At 45.1% G+C, this 14,878-nt stretch overlaps 1 protein-coding gene across 4 annotated transcripts in view; it reads left to right on the forward strand.

Moving 5' to 3' along the window:
- The window catches only part of ZNF652 (zinc finger protein 652), a 529,699-nt gene that overhangs the window by 427,387 nt on the left and 87,434 nt on the right, over positions 1-14,878 (forward strand). For all 4 annotated transcript variants that reach the window (XM_078645279.1, XM_078645277.1, XM_078645278.1 and 1 more), the window contains one exon: positions 14,590-14,734. In XM_078645279.1, the coding sequence (XP_078501405.1) occupies positions 14,590-14,734 (145 nt within the window). The remainder of the gene's footprint in view (positions 1-14,589; positions 14,735-14,878) is intronic.

Genomic DNA, 14,878 nt, shown 5'->3' on the forward strand with positions numbered 1-14,878 from the left:
AACTGAGTGACGACGTCCCTTTACCAAAGAACAGACCCCGCACGGTGTCGACCCCGCCCTCGAGCCCGGTCAGACAACGGAAAAAATTTCTGACGCCCCGCCTTCGGGCCCGGCAACGAAACCGAAACACTCGGTCTCCCATCATGGTGGTTCCGATAAACGACCCACCCCGACATCGACACTGAAGCTCCATATCAAGGAAAGCTCGAAGTCGAAACAGTCCATGTCGACACCGAAACACGATTCGACGTCGAAAACAACCTCGACACCGAAGACACCCTCGACACCGAAGACATCGGATCCGAATAAAATCTCCGTGCCGAAAATACAAATGGACAGTCAGAAGAAAAAACACCTGTCGGACCCGAAAACTGCGGTACCGACACAGGAATATAAAACCGATCCTAAACAAAAGACTCTGTTTATTGATCCACAAACTGGCACGGTAGTCACAGAACTACCTAAAAAGAGGAAAAATGAACAATCGGACGACAAAACTCCTCCGAAGAAGAGAACAATGGGGACAAATACAACTCCTCCCCCTTCCCCACAACCTAGAGACACACCCTCTTCTCCTACTCCTCACAATAGGCCAACTATTCCTCCCACACGACCATCTACACCTACACCTACACCTACAACAGACGTAGAAAGTGACACAGGGGAGGGAGAACATCCTGGGGATGATGAAGACACAATCCCAGAGGAGGCAGACCCATGGGAACAGTACAATGTAGGGTCAGATAACGATAACGACCCTGAATTGTATCCGTCAAAACCTTCACCTCCTGATGATAATACTGGTTTTGCGCAACTCATTAATAGAGCAGCAAAATACCACAAGGTAGAACTACATGCAGAACCTCAAATAGAGGATTTCCTATTAGAAACACTACCTGCTGCACAAAGAACATCAGGAACACTACCAATGCTTAAGGGCCTTCTCAATCACACATCAGAGATATTCAAAGACCCGGTGAGGGCTAGGGTACTGAACCCAAGAATTGATAAGAAATATGGGGCAGCTCCAAAAGACCCAATATTCATCAAAGGACACATTCCTCTAGACTCACTAGTGGTCACAAACGCTCGTAAGAGAGCAAACTCTTTATCTACAGGAGAAGCTCCACCTCCTGACAAAGAGTCTAAACTAATAGATGCCTCTGGCAAGAGAGTAGCATCTCAAGCGGCAAACAGCTGGCGCATAGCTAATACACAAGCACTACTTGCAAGGTATGACAGAGCGCATTATGATGAGTTAGAAAAAACTCATCACACATCTCCCTAAAGAACATCAAAAGAGGGCAGATCAACTCATACAGGAAGGGAAGTTAATTACTAACACATCGATCAAGTGCGCCCTAGACGCGGCAGACACTGCAGCAAGATCCATAAACACAAGCGTCATGTTAAGGAGACATGCATGGCTCAGGGTTTCAGGGTTCAAACAAGAGGTGCAAACTTCATTACTGAACCAACCTTTTGATGAGAAAACACTTTTCGGCACAGGGACAGATGAGGCCTTAGAAAAGATGAAAAAGGATACGGAAACGGCTAAATCAATGGGAGCATTGCAACAGCTGACCCAAAGAGGTTCCTTTCGTAGGTCCACCTATAGAGGAGGATCCAAAAATACAGGTACAAGCCAGCAACAAACCTCTTTTACACCGACATCACCCAGAGGTAATTCTAGAGGTAGTTACAGAGGTAACAACAACAAGGGTAGAGGTCGCGGAAACAACAACAACCGCAACTCTCCAACCCCAAAGCAGTGACTTCATACAGCTCCCCCCAGACCATATAACACCGGTCGGGGGACGCCTATCACAGTTCCTACCTGTCTGGGAAAACATCACATCAGACAGGTGGGTGAGACAAATTATCCAACATGGCTATTGTCTGGAACTCACATCTACCCCACCAAACATCCCCCCAAACAGCGTCCAATGAAACAAGATCACTTAACACTGTTAAAACAAGAAGTACTATCTCTGCTACAAAAGCATGCCATAGAGAAGGTTCCAAAGCAACAACAAGGAACAGGAGTATACTCCCTATACTTCCTAATTCCCAAAAAGGACGGGTCTCTGAGGCCAATACTAGACCTAAGACCTCTCAACGCATACATAAATTCGGAACATTTCCACATGGTCACGCTCCAACAAGTACTTCCTTTACTGAAGAAAGGGGACTTTCTTTCTACACTGGATCTAAAAGACGCTTACTTTCATATCCCGATTCACAAAGTCCACAGGAAATATCTAAGGTTTGTGGTAGAAGGACAACATTATCAGTTCAAAGTCCTTCCGTTTGGTGTCACGACGGCACCAAGGGTATTCACAAAATGCCTAGCAGTGGTTGCAGCCCACCTAAGAAGACAACAAATACATATCTTCCCATACTTGGACGACTGGCTAATAAAGGCCAAGTCACAAGAAGAATGTCTTCAGAACACACAGAAGACAATTCACATGCTGCACCAACTAGGGTTCACTGTGAACTACACAAAGTCACACCTGCAACCAAGCAAGGTTCAACAATATTTAGGGGCTACTATAGACACAGAAAAAGTCAAAGTATACCCCAATCCAGTCAGGATCCAGACAATGCTTACAATCATTCAAAGATTTCAGCCACAACACTCACTAACGGCACGAGTGTTCATGCAGCTATTAGGGATGATGTCATCCTGCATACTACTAATACCATATGCCAAACTACAAATGCGTCCGCTACAAGAATGTTTAGCGACACAGTGGAATCAGGCTCAAGGACAGATTACAGATCTGGTGTTGGTAGACGACCGCACACACCGCTCTCTGAAGTGGTGGAACACAACAAACATTGCCAAGGGGCGGTCGTTCCTAGAACCAATTCCACAGGTGACAATAACAGCGGACGCATCGCTCACGGGATGGGGAGCGCATATGGAGAAATATACAGTACAAGGAAGATGGAGTGTGCAGGAAAGAAGGCTGCACATCAATCATCTAGAACTACTAGCAGTGTTTCTAGCATTGAAAGCCTTTCAAATGCATGTTACCAACAAAGCAGTCCTGATCAGAACAGACAACATGACAGCAATGTATTATATTCAAAAACAGGGGGGGACGCACTCTCTCCAACTATCCAGACTAGCGCAGGAAATTTGGAGATGGGCCATTCCTCAAAACATCTATCTGTTAGCAGAACACCTACCAGGAGTTCAAAACCAGATAGCAGACATCTTAAGCAGACAGTCGGAACAAATACACGAATGGGAACTGCACCAACAAATACTGCAACCATTCTTCCAAAGATGGGGACAGCCAGAGATAGACCTCTTTGCCACTCATCAGAACGCAAAATGCCAAAGCTTCGCGTCCAGGTACCCACACCACCTGTCGCAGGGCAATGCGTTATGGATAAATTGGTCCAACAAATTTGCATACGCTTTTCCCCCTCTCCCACTAATCCCATTAGTGGTCAGAAAGCTGCAACAACACTCAATGACCATGATGCTAGTAGCACCCACGTGGGCACGACAACCGTGGTTCACCACGCTCTTACAACTCTCACAAGTGCCACACCAAAAGCTAAGAATTCTACCCATGCACCTTACACAGAACCATGGAGAAATAATGCACCCAGATCCCACACAACTGATCCTAGCGATCTGGCTCCTGAAATCCTAGACTTTGGGTACTTAGATCTACCCCCAAATTGCATGGAAATAATTAAGCAAGCGCGACGTCCCACCACCAGAGCATGCTACGCAGCTAAGTGGAAGAGGTTTGCTATATACTGTACCACTAATAATATTAACCCTCTGGACGTATCAACAAAGGAGATTATTTGCTACTTACTACACTTACAGCAATGTAATCTCGCGTATACATCTATCAGAGTACATCTAGCAGCTATAGCAGCGTACCTACAAAACAGGCAGCACATATCCCTGTTTAGAGTGCCAGCGATAAAAGCCTTCATGGAAGGCCTTAAAAGAGTCATTCCACCAAGATTACCACCTTCACCGGTCTGGAACCTCAACGTAGTACTCACCAGACTAATGGGACCACCTTTCGAACCTATGCATAGGTGTGAAATACAATTCCTTACATGGAAGGTGGCCTTTCTTATAGCCATTACCTCACTCAGGAGAGTAAGTGAATTACAGGCACTAACAATACAAGAACCATTCCTACAATTACATCAGAATAAAGTGGTTCTTAGAACAAACCCAAAGTTCTTGCCTAAAGTAATTTCAGCATTTCACATCAATCAACCGGTGGAACTGCCAGTCTTTTTTCCCAAAGCCACAGACGGTAGCAGAAAGGGCCCTACATACACTAGATGTCAAAAGGGCCATTTTGTACTACATAGAAAGGACACAAAATGTCAGGAAAACTAAACAACTATTTGTAGCATTTTCCCCAACACATAAGGGCAATCCTATCTCTAAAGCAGGCATCACTAGATGGATTGTAAGATGTATACAAATATGTTACATAAAAGCAAAGAGAACATTAACTGTTCCTCCTAGAGCTCATTCTACACGTAAGCTAGGAGCATCTATGGCATTCTTAGGAAACATTCCCCTAGATGACATATGTAGAGCAGCAACTTGGTCTACACCACATACCTTTACAAAGCACTACTGTGTTGATGTGCAGGCTACACAACAAGCCAGAGTGGGCCAAGCTGTATTAAAAACTCTATTTCAAACAGTTGCGACAGACACGGGTGACCACAGCTAGGGAGGTAACTGCTGTATAATCTATTCATAAATGTACCATCTGCAGCCCATATGCCTCGAACGGAATATGCTACTTACCAGTATGCATCTGTTCTTGGCATAGAGGGCTGCAGAGTGGTACATGCCCTCCCTGCCTCCCCGGAAACCTGTGTCTGTCCCAACATTATCTTATTTAGATACACTTACATGGGCATATCTTTATGTATTCTACTACACTACTCCATCTAACCCTACTATGGCAAAACAATCTAAGGATGGAGCCGATGCCCATGCGCACTAACACCCGGAGGAGGAGTCGTCGATGACGACAAAGACTTCTCCAGAAGAAAAACAAAGTGAAATCATCCGAGCCCAACACCAGATGGCGATCTATTCATAAATGTACCACTCTGCAGCCCTCTATGCCAAGAACAGATGCATACTGGTAAGTAGCATATTCCTTATTTCCCTACTTCTCAGTTCCACTGTTGTCAAACATTGAAGCGCTTAAATCATGGTACACCTCCGATAAACACACTCACTAATGTTCCGGAAACACACTGAAGTAAGCTATTTGTTTTAAGGAGCTACAAAGCGCAAAACCCTTTTAAGCACTGGAGCGCTGCACTTTGTCTGAAGGACTGCACTGCAGGTTATTTTAAAATATAATGCAATCTGCTTGTAAAACGTTCAGTAACACATAAGATATCAGTCAGTAGCTCATTAGCCACGAAAACAATTAAAGGCATTCGATTTCTAAATTCAAAGTGCTGACTAGTCCCTTAAATAAGGACTTCCAGTGGCAAGTGGTGTGCGTACTAGGTTTTCATATTACCACTCGTGTGACACACCTGCAATTAGCAAACGTTTCATACTAATCAGCCGCTCACTGATACAACCTAAATATACCCTGCGTGGCCCTTTAAATGGAAAAGTTTAGAATTCCGGCAAAATGACGCAATGCTTTATTCTGCAAACCAGGCCTTTCTTAAAGAGTGCAGATCCAGCAGAAAGGTACAACATTCACCTGTCAGAGCATCACTATTCACTCGGTGGATGGCTCCCGGGGTGCAAGGGGTGGGTTGAAAGTTCACCCCGAGAGTAAACTACTGAGGACGCACGTCATGCGGAGGCAACAGACTAGCATGTAAGAGATCAGGAGAGGTCTCAGACAGACCAGTGCACTGACAGCTGACACAGGAGAGAAACTCATTCACAAATCCTGCACCAGTAAATGTAAATGCTACTCCTATCAACTCCAGATTGCTCATAAGTACGCTTCGTTTTGCCATAACTCGTTCTAGTTATGTGCTGAAGGTTAAGACACATGTAAAGCTCATGTTCTGTGTCACATGTTTTCATAACGGTCTCCCAGTCAAAGTGAACCAAACAACGAGCAGAGTACATCATCTACGAAATATTCAGTACATTAATAAATAACTGGGCAGGTGACTGATCGATGCATAAAAGGTAAGCCGTGAGTACTGAATAAACTAGTTACCCAGCATTCCTTTCCATGAGTGCTGCCTCAGTAGTAGGCCCACAGCATGGTACAAAGGTTTCAAGACATGGCTGCCTAGGATGTTGGGGGCTCAATTACAAGATGGAGCCAAGTTAATGAGGGCGCCAGCATCGGCAAACAGGGTGCAAAGTGTGGGAATCAGAAGACCAATGTCCAGTGCAGGCAGGACTGAAGGTTATACGCCATGTTTGAGTAGTAGTACATCAGCACTTTAGTGCCTCAAATCACTCAACCTCTTGTTGCTTACATCGTTCTGTTGTACACAAATGATTTCTTAAATGCCGTAAAATGCTTGTTTGTGAGTCAAGCCTCCTACTGACATTCCTTTAATAACCTCAGTTTCTTACTCTTTCACTGATATCTTTTAAAATACCTTTTAAAGGTATTCCCTCAATGACCTTATCTCTTATTCCTCAGTGTCTCCTAATTGCACACATGATTCTGCCAAGTATGTCAGTCGCTGTGACATCACAAGCAGTTTGATATGGAACATGTGTAAGTGACAGCAGAGTAAGAGTGACAGCAGAGTGAGAGAGACTCAGAAGAGTAGGAGTGACAGCAGAGTGACTCAGCAGAGTGGGAGTGACTCTGCAGAGTGACTTTGCAGAGTGGGAGTAACTCTGTAGAGTGACTCAGCAGAGGGGGAGTGACTCAGCAGAGGGGGAGTGACTCAGCAGAGGGGGAGTGACTCAGCAGAGGGGGAGTGATGACTCAGCAGAGGGGGAGTGATGACTCAGCAGAGGGGGAGTGATGACTCAGCAGAGGGGGAGTGATGACTCAGCAGAGGGGGAGAGACTCAGCAGAGGGAGAGAGACTCAGCAGAGGGAGAGAGACTCACTCAGCAGAGTGGGAGTGACAGCAGAGTGAGTGTTCCAGAGAGAGCAGGGTATGCTTGTGCGCTTACACGGTGCACTGACACACTGGAGCTAAAACAAAGAAAAGCTGAACACATGCCTTGGGAGCTACATGGAGGCAGCCGGCCCTCTGTGAGGGGAGCAGCAAGGAGGGGACGCCCCAACCAATCAAGCGCAACTTCTCACAACCTACTGTACGATTACAACACAGGTCAAAGGGCAGAGCTAGGTCTTTTCGCATTACGTAGGGTGAACAGTGTGTGAGTTGTTAGGGTGAGCAGTGTGTGAGCATCCAGGGTGAGCAGTGTGTAAGTATGCAGGGTTAACAGTGTGTGAGCGTGCAGGGTTAACATTGTGTGAGTGTGTAGGGTGAGCAGTGTGTGAGTGTCTAGGGTGAGCAGTGTGTGAGTGTGCAGGGTGAACATTGTGTGTGTGCACAGGGTGAACATTGTGTGAGTGTGCAGGGTGAACATTGTGTGAGTGTGCAGGGTGAACATTGTGTGAGTGTGCAGGGTGAACATTGTGTGAGTGTGCAGGGTGGACATTGTGTGAGTGTGCAGGGTGAACATTGTGTGAGTGTGCAGGGTGAACATTGTGTGAGTGTGCAGGGTGAACATTGTGTGAGTGTGCAGGGTGAGCAGCGTGTGAGTGTGCAGGGTGAGCAGCGTGTGAGTGTGCAGGGTCAGCAGCGTGAGAGTGTGCAGGGTGAACATTGTGTGAGTGTGCAGGGTGAGCAGTGTGCAGGGTGAGCAGTGTGTGTGTAGGGTGAGCAGTGTGTGTGTGTAGGGGCAGTGTGTGAGTGTGCAGGGTACGAAAACTCGAACTAAGTCCACCAAACAAACGCACATAACACCACACACATAACAATACACACATAAGACCACACACATAAGACTACACGCACTCGCCTCCACACACTCGCCTCCACACACTCGCCACCACACACGCAACCACACACACGCAACCACACACGCACACACGCAACCACACACAAAACCACACCGTCAGTGCACGCTTTCACCGGGCACAAACACCACCAGCCGTCAGTGCACGCTTTCACCGGGCACAAACGCCACCAGCCGTCAGTGCACGCTTTCACCGGGCACAAACACCACCAGCCGTCAGTGCAGGCTTCCACTAAGCACACACCACCAGACGTCAGTGCATGCTTTCACCAAACACACACACACCACCAGCCATCAGTGCACACTTTCACCAGACACACACAACACCAGCCGTCAATGCATGCTTTCACCAGGCACACACACCACCAGCCGTCTGTGCACGCTTTTACCAGGCACACACACCACCAGCCGCCAGTGCACGCTTCCACCAGGCACACACACCTCCAGCCGGCAGTACACGCTTCCACCAGGCACACACACCACCAGCCATCAGTGCACACATCAATTGTTAACGCATCCACAATTAACTATTGTAGCAATCGCAGTATGGTGCACTTTACTTTTAAACATATTCATCTAAAGCGCAGCATGCCACCATTGCTACAATTCCAATCCAACCCACATAATTCCACTACACGCCACATGCATACACTCCATAACACATGGCTAAAAGACATTGCCATTTACAATGACATTAGCTCTAACTCAAATAAATCCGAGATCTATTGCATTTCCAATGCTTGTTCTACAGTGGCATGTGCTGCGGCCCAGGAAAAGGCCGCAGCACAAGACGCTGTAGAAAAACTCAGTCCTATTGTAACCGATCAGGTGGGAGCGCCAAGACATTGTCGGTCGGATGCTCGTCCGACCACCATCGTAATGAGGGCCTAAGTCTTGCTGCACATTTTCTTCCACCTCCGGGCCTCCATATGGTGCTTGGATTCAGGAGTGAATCAGTGGCAATCCCGATGCCTTTGTTTTTTGGGGGTATTTCACCTTCATACTGCTTTAACTGTTTACAGTATCACTATCCATTGGGTGCTTTCAGTCAGCCCATTACTTATCATCGGTTGTCTTTCTTGGCACTCATTGGCTTGCATTTGTTTTTTTAAATAACTTTTTTTTTGTTCCATAGATAATGCAGCAAACATTGCATAAAGGTGCTAAACCTGCACCCAAAGGTAAATACTAACCTGTAAAGGAGATATGCATTCACTCACATCCACCTGTTCAACTATGAGGCAATACCAGGACATTTCCAAGGATAGGAGAAATTACAATGATGGTTACAGCAACGCTCCTACGCATAATGCAACAATTCTTTCTTGTCAAGGGAGCCACAGCACCCGATGCCAGGTGGATATCCTAGCGTCTCAGAACACCCCCCCTCCCACACCCAAACCTTGTGAAATTTTCACAGGCACCCCCTACTGTTGTATGTGACCCTCTCACCACCATATATAGGTCCATCCCTCTCTTCCATTCCTGCAGTCTTGGTGCTTCAGGCACCTCCCCCAATACTGTGCCACATTTTGCTTGGCCACCACCAATCCCAAATTACAAAAAGGAGTTGCATCCTGGGGACGTCAACATCTCCCGGCTGTCCTAACAGGATATATTTGGGCTTAAGAGGAATGGTTTCGCCCATCAGCCGACACAGTTCTCTCACCACCTGTGACCAGTGTGTTTGAATTGCCAGGCAACTCCCTCAATTTGGCCAGTCTGTCTGGCATGTGGCTCTTTCTAGGAGCAGCCGTTCCTCCAGTGGGACGAATTCAGGTAAGTCCAGTGTCTCTATGCCCTCACCTGCCAGCCGCATCGCAGCTGGGCATATTTCAGAAATTGGTTGTAGTGCATCAAGTAATCATGCCGGAGAGATGCAAACGGCACCAGCTCGCCCCCACTCAAGGACATCTCCTATACGCAAGGTCTCCCAGAGTGGTCATCTCTTGTCATCCTACCACCCCAGCCAATACAACTAGTGGACCCCGCCAGGCATCTATCGCCACCTGGGTGGCAGACAGCAATCGTCCGACTCCCTTCCTCCCCATTCCACTTACAGGAAGTGGAGATAAGAGCAACTAGTAAATTGGGTGCTTTCCAGCCTGTAGGTGGAGTGGTTCTATGGAGTGAACTTCGAGATTGGCTTGCATTCTTATTCAAATGCGTTCCCCCCTCTTTTTGTTTGTCCTTCTCCTGGAGCATAGTTTCTTTACTAACATTTTGATTGGACTACCTGTATCCATCCAGTGCTTTCGTTTCAGGGAACTACTTTTTAGGTAACAGCTTTTGGCTTTCAAAGACCTCTTATGGACCATACCTAACAAAGCTGTGTAGTGTGCTTAGAACGTTCTTGTCAGTTTTTTGCTTCTTATTCATTGGCTTTATTTCCTCTTGCCTTTCCCCTGAAGAATAGCCTTTTTACCGGCCTGTTGATTGGATGAATTGTAATTTTCCCCCTTCTCTAATTCAGGGAACTACCTTTTCTTCTGACACTCTCCTAATGTGCTGCCTGCTCTACCCACCCCGCGCACCCCTCTCCGGTATTCGCACCTTCGTGTACTATGTTGCTCCCCAGGCGACCCTCCCCTCAGCTTGTCTATATAAGTACATCAACACATTAATTTGCCAGGCTATGACTTAATAGCCGACTTCAAGGGTTGTTTTATTTCCAACATTCCACATTTTGCATGATGCACAAGTCTTGGCACACAGGGTTTTGTGGTGCTAGTGGAGAAGTGGGCTGCATTCAGCTGGCGTTTGAGGCTGAAGGTGTGCTTAACATGACTGTATAGAGGTTGTCTCTTATCCTGGAAGCCCAAAAATCTTGTCTCTGGTCCACTGCTGAGGACTGCTGATGACCAAATAGCTCTGAGTCCTGTAGATAGTAAATTAGAGCTTGTCAAGCGTTTTACTTAAGTCTTGCACTTCCTTAATCTTTATACACTATTTTCAGATTGTTGTGCGTGAAAGTAGTTAAAAAATAAGTTAATTTAAAGTTTGGAAATCTTAAATGCGATGTAAAGTTTCAAAATACCGTTGGCATAGACAATAGTTTGCCTCTCGCATTATAAAGATGCGACCTATTTGGCTTTGGCAGTGCTTGTTTCTTGTGCTTTTAGCACTCTTTGTAAGTGAATGGGGTTTCTAGCTTGCTTTCCCGTCTCCCATATCTTGTTTCCCCCAAACTGGTATTCCTCTTTTTGGATCCCTTTGATTTTGTTTCTCCCTAAAAAGGCAGTTTGTTTTGCATCTGTCAGCACAAGGAGCATGCATTGTTAATGCTTCAATTCCTTTTACCTACCCGGACATGGATGCGGAAAGCGCGTCAGTATAACGGATAAAAAGAGTGTGTCCGGATGTGTTAAAGTGGTGTGCCTTTAAAGGAGTACGATTCCTTGACTTGTCTCTGAATGTGCCGTGCTGCCCTCCTTTGTTTAATTAGTTTTGATTCATAGCCACCCAGGCTTGTGAAGTGCAGCGATGCTGACAGCTGCCCGATACTGTCATAAGATGACACACGGACACTCTTAAGCGTGACCGAGACCAGAGCTTACCCCGAACCTAGCAGCCAGGCGTTAGAGCTCATGGGCATGGAAACATCCAGCCGTGCCCGTGCTGCTTGGGGTGCCCTAGTTTTTCCATCCCTTCTGAACTCCTTGGGTAGGCAGAACATCTCAGGACGCACCATGGGATTTACGGGTACCACATGTCGAAGTACGGGCATCTTGGGCTCTAAATTGCTATTATAATCTGCAAGTTTGCTCCCTGCTCAGCCAATGAGTCACTGCTCAGTCACACAAACGACTGGCGAGTATTTTTATTTTTCATTTAATTTTAATTTTCATAAAGTAGATAGTGCCTGTGCCTGATGGATCTGAAATAACCGCATAACTTCATTGGCATGAATGGAAAGACATTCCAGGCCAGTACAGTGGAACTTGTGTGGAATGCTTCAGGGCTACATAGTTACCGTTTTTGGGTGGACATGTCTCTTCTTGGCTCTGGCAAGCATGTGCCACCGCAGGGTATGCCTCTGAAGATTTTTCATGTTCGCCTCGGTGTACAAAGCAGTCATTCCTCTTCACTGAGCCCTCCCATTATGGTTTGATATTACAGAGCACAGTTTTGAGGTCGTGAGGGGCACACAAAATAATAGTTTTGAGCATTGAGACAGAATACTGTCCTCGCACTTAGCTGAATCAAAAAAAACTGTCAAACGGTCTCTATATGGGGTGGTTTATTGATAAGTTCTCTTTCTGAAGACTGTATAGGCAGTTGTTTATTGATTCATAACTTTTTGTCAACACCTATATACTGTGGCTTATTGATTACTGGAAGATGTGTAGTATTTAGCTGTGTAAGGAATAAAGTACTTTATTTTTAAAGTAAAAATACTAGCTGGTGTGGTCCTATTATTGAGGAATAGTCTCAACTGGATTGCCAGCCACACCACATCACTGAGTAACACTGTTCTGAGCTCGCTTTCTGAGGGTCAAGTGCTAAAGGGTGTTGTTTAGGTTACAGTACTAAGGTGGCTCAAGTTAAAAGGCTCAATTTGACCCTTTTGAACCATAGTAATACTCGGCTGCTTTGGGCGCCCTGAACTAATTCCCAATCACAGCACAAAAAGTCTGTGCACTTCAATGCAGGCCTGCGTGTATATGTAGTTACACATAATGGTCAGATCTGTTGAAATTGCCAGTAATTGTTTATTCATGTACCTGACGTTATTTCTAGATTTCTGTTTATGGGTTCTGTTGTTTGAAGTAGTGCAGCTTTTAATTTTTTCATTAAACAGAACGTGATCCCTGCAAAAGTGGACCCACGTTATAGGTGGAAAGATCCTTCTCATCCATATGAAACTAATTTCCTGAACTGGAGTTGTCTACACTGTTATTCCGCCCTTCACTACTGTTACTATGCCTTTCTATGTGCAGTTGGTACTACACCTTGTCAAAGAACATGTCAAAAACATTCTGACTAGCAATTCTTTGCATTCTGACTTGGCTCATAAGTAACCCGTGGATCGCAAACCAGTATATCCATTTTTTGGGGGAGAACAATGTTCTTTACTGGCCACTTAGCCTATCTCATTTGGATACCCATGTGAGTGGTGAACTCAGCAGGACGTCTTCAGTTGAAATGCCCGCTCCCTCACCACACGTCTTTCTCTGTTTACTTTTCTCCCGTTGCATGAGTACCAAGGATGTCGGGCAGTCCAAGAAAAGGGTGATGGGGCATGAGGTGGTGAGAATTTGAATGATTACCATTTTCATTCCTACAAACCCTCAAATGCCTTGCAGGCAAGCAATCCTGATAAACCAGACTGTCACTGCATTAAACATGGCGTAAATGTTTCCCTACATGCACATCCCTGCAAGTGATTAAGCATTTTCACAATACCACATTAGAGGTGAAAAATAAAAAGGTACTTAACTGGCTTTTACTAGCAGCAATAAAACAGGAAGGCCTAATCTAATATAGGAGCCTAGTGATTGATATTTTATTGTAATGGACAGAATTGGCTGATACAACAGGGTTTGTAGTTATTTTTGACTAACGTGCTTTCCATATATGTCCTGGAAGTGGAGTGTTTTGTAAAAAAATGAGTAATGGACTATTACGTAATAAAACATATAATCGTAGCCTTGGGTCCTGCCAAAATCAATTAACACAGTCCATTTAGGTGAGGTAATATACCTATATTCATGTTTGTAATGCTTCTAGATCTAAAATCAAATTGAAATTACAAAAGTACCTACGTGGGCATTGAGCGTTCTTAATGAAGTTATCCTAATCTTTTTAGGATGTTTAAATAATGAATGTAGCTGTACTTTAAGAGTAGAATTGTATAATTTTTTAAGTCGTCTACGTCAGCTAAAGAAAGCCTTGCTGAACACTGTTGTAGCCTTGTCACATTAGCGCAACGAAAATGCATGTTGCCAATGCTTGTCAAGGCCTTTCGGGTACAGGCTGTAATGCACTCCCCCTCTCGAGGCAGACAAAATGTTCCTCTGACCCAGTTCTAATCAAACAAGTTCGACCTTTCATCTACATTCGATTACAGACGATGCTTAGGTTATCTGCCTCGAAGGACCGAGGCTGCAAGAAAGAGATCTGGGTGCCCTCCTCAGTTTATTTGAAATAAGTTATTCACCTTGGGTATTTTAAGAAGAGAAGTTGTCTGTTTTGTAAATGTATTTACCATTCCAACCTTGCCTTTTCTCTTTTGCATGTTTTCCCAAACTAGAGATCTAAGATTAATATCTGCAAATGCTTTAGGAGTGAATTGTTAGTTTGCTATTCACACTACTGTGGTTTCTGCATACGTTATTCGTATATTGGGATATTGAAGAAATCGGAATTTAAAATGTCAGTGGGGTGTGTATGTACAGGGCATTCCGTTTTCCAAAGAATGTGACAGATCAACACTATGCACTTTCAAAGGTGATAGAGTGCATTTATGATGCAGCTTATTGTATTGGTAGGTAGTACAGCATTCAAGTACAATATGAAATTTGAAGTTGTAGACATTTGTTTGCAATATTGTTTTCTAGTAAAACCACTAATGCTACAATTCCCTCCTCTCAGAATTGTGACGAGCGATTTCAGTACAAGTACCAGCTCCGCTCACACATGAGCATTCACATCGGACACAAGCAGTTCATGTGCCAATGGTGCGGCAAAGACTTCAACATGAAGCAGTATTTTGATGAACATATGAAAACGCACACTGGTAAGAACAAACTTCATGACTGATAGAGAAGTGAATGAAGATATTGCTCTTGTGTAAGGTTCACCGCCAAGTGCATGCATGTGTGTAGGAGTGCTGCTGACTTGTGCTCTCCAAAAGTGACATCCATCACATGTGCTTCTATAA

Source organism: Lissotriton helveticus, chromosome 5_1, assembly GCF_964261635.1.
Source record: "Lissotriton helveticus chromosome 5_1, aLisHel1.1, whole genome shotgun sequence".
NCBI lineage: Eukaryota > Metazoa > Chordata > Amphibia > Caudata > Salamandridae > Lissotriton > Lissotriton helveticus.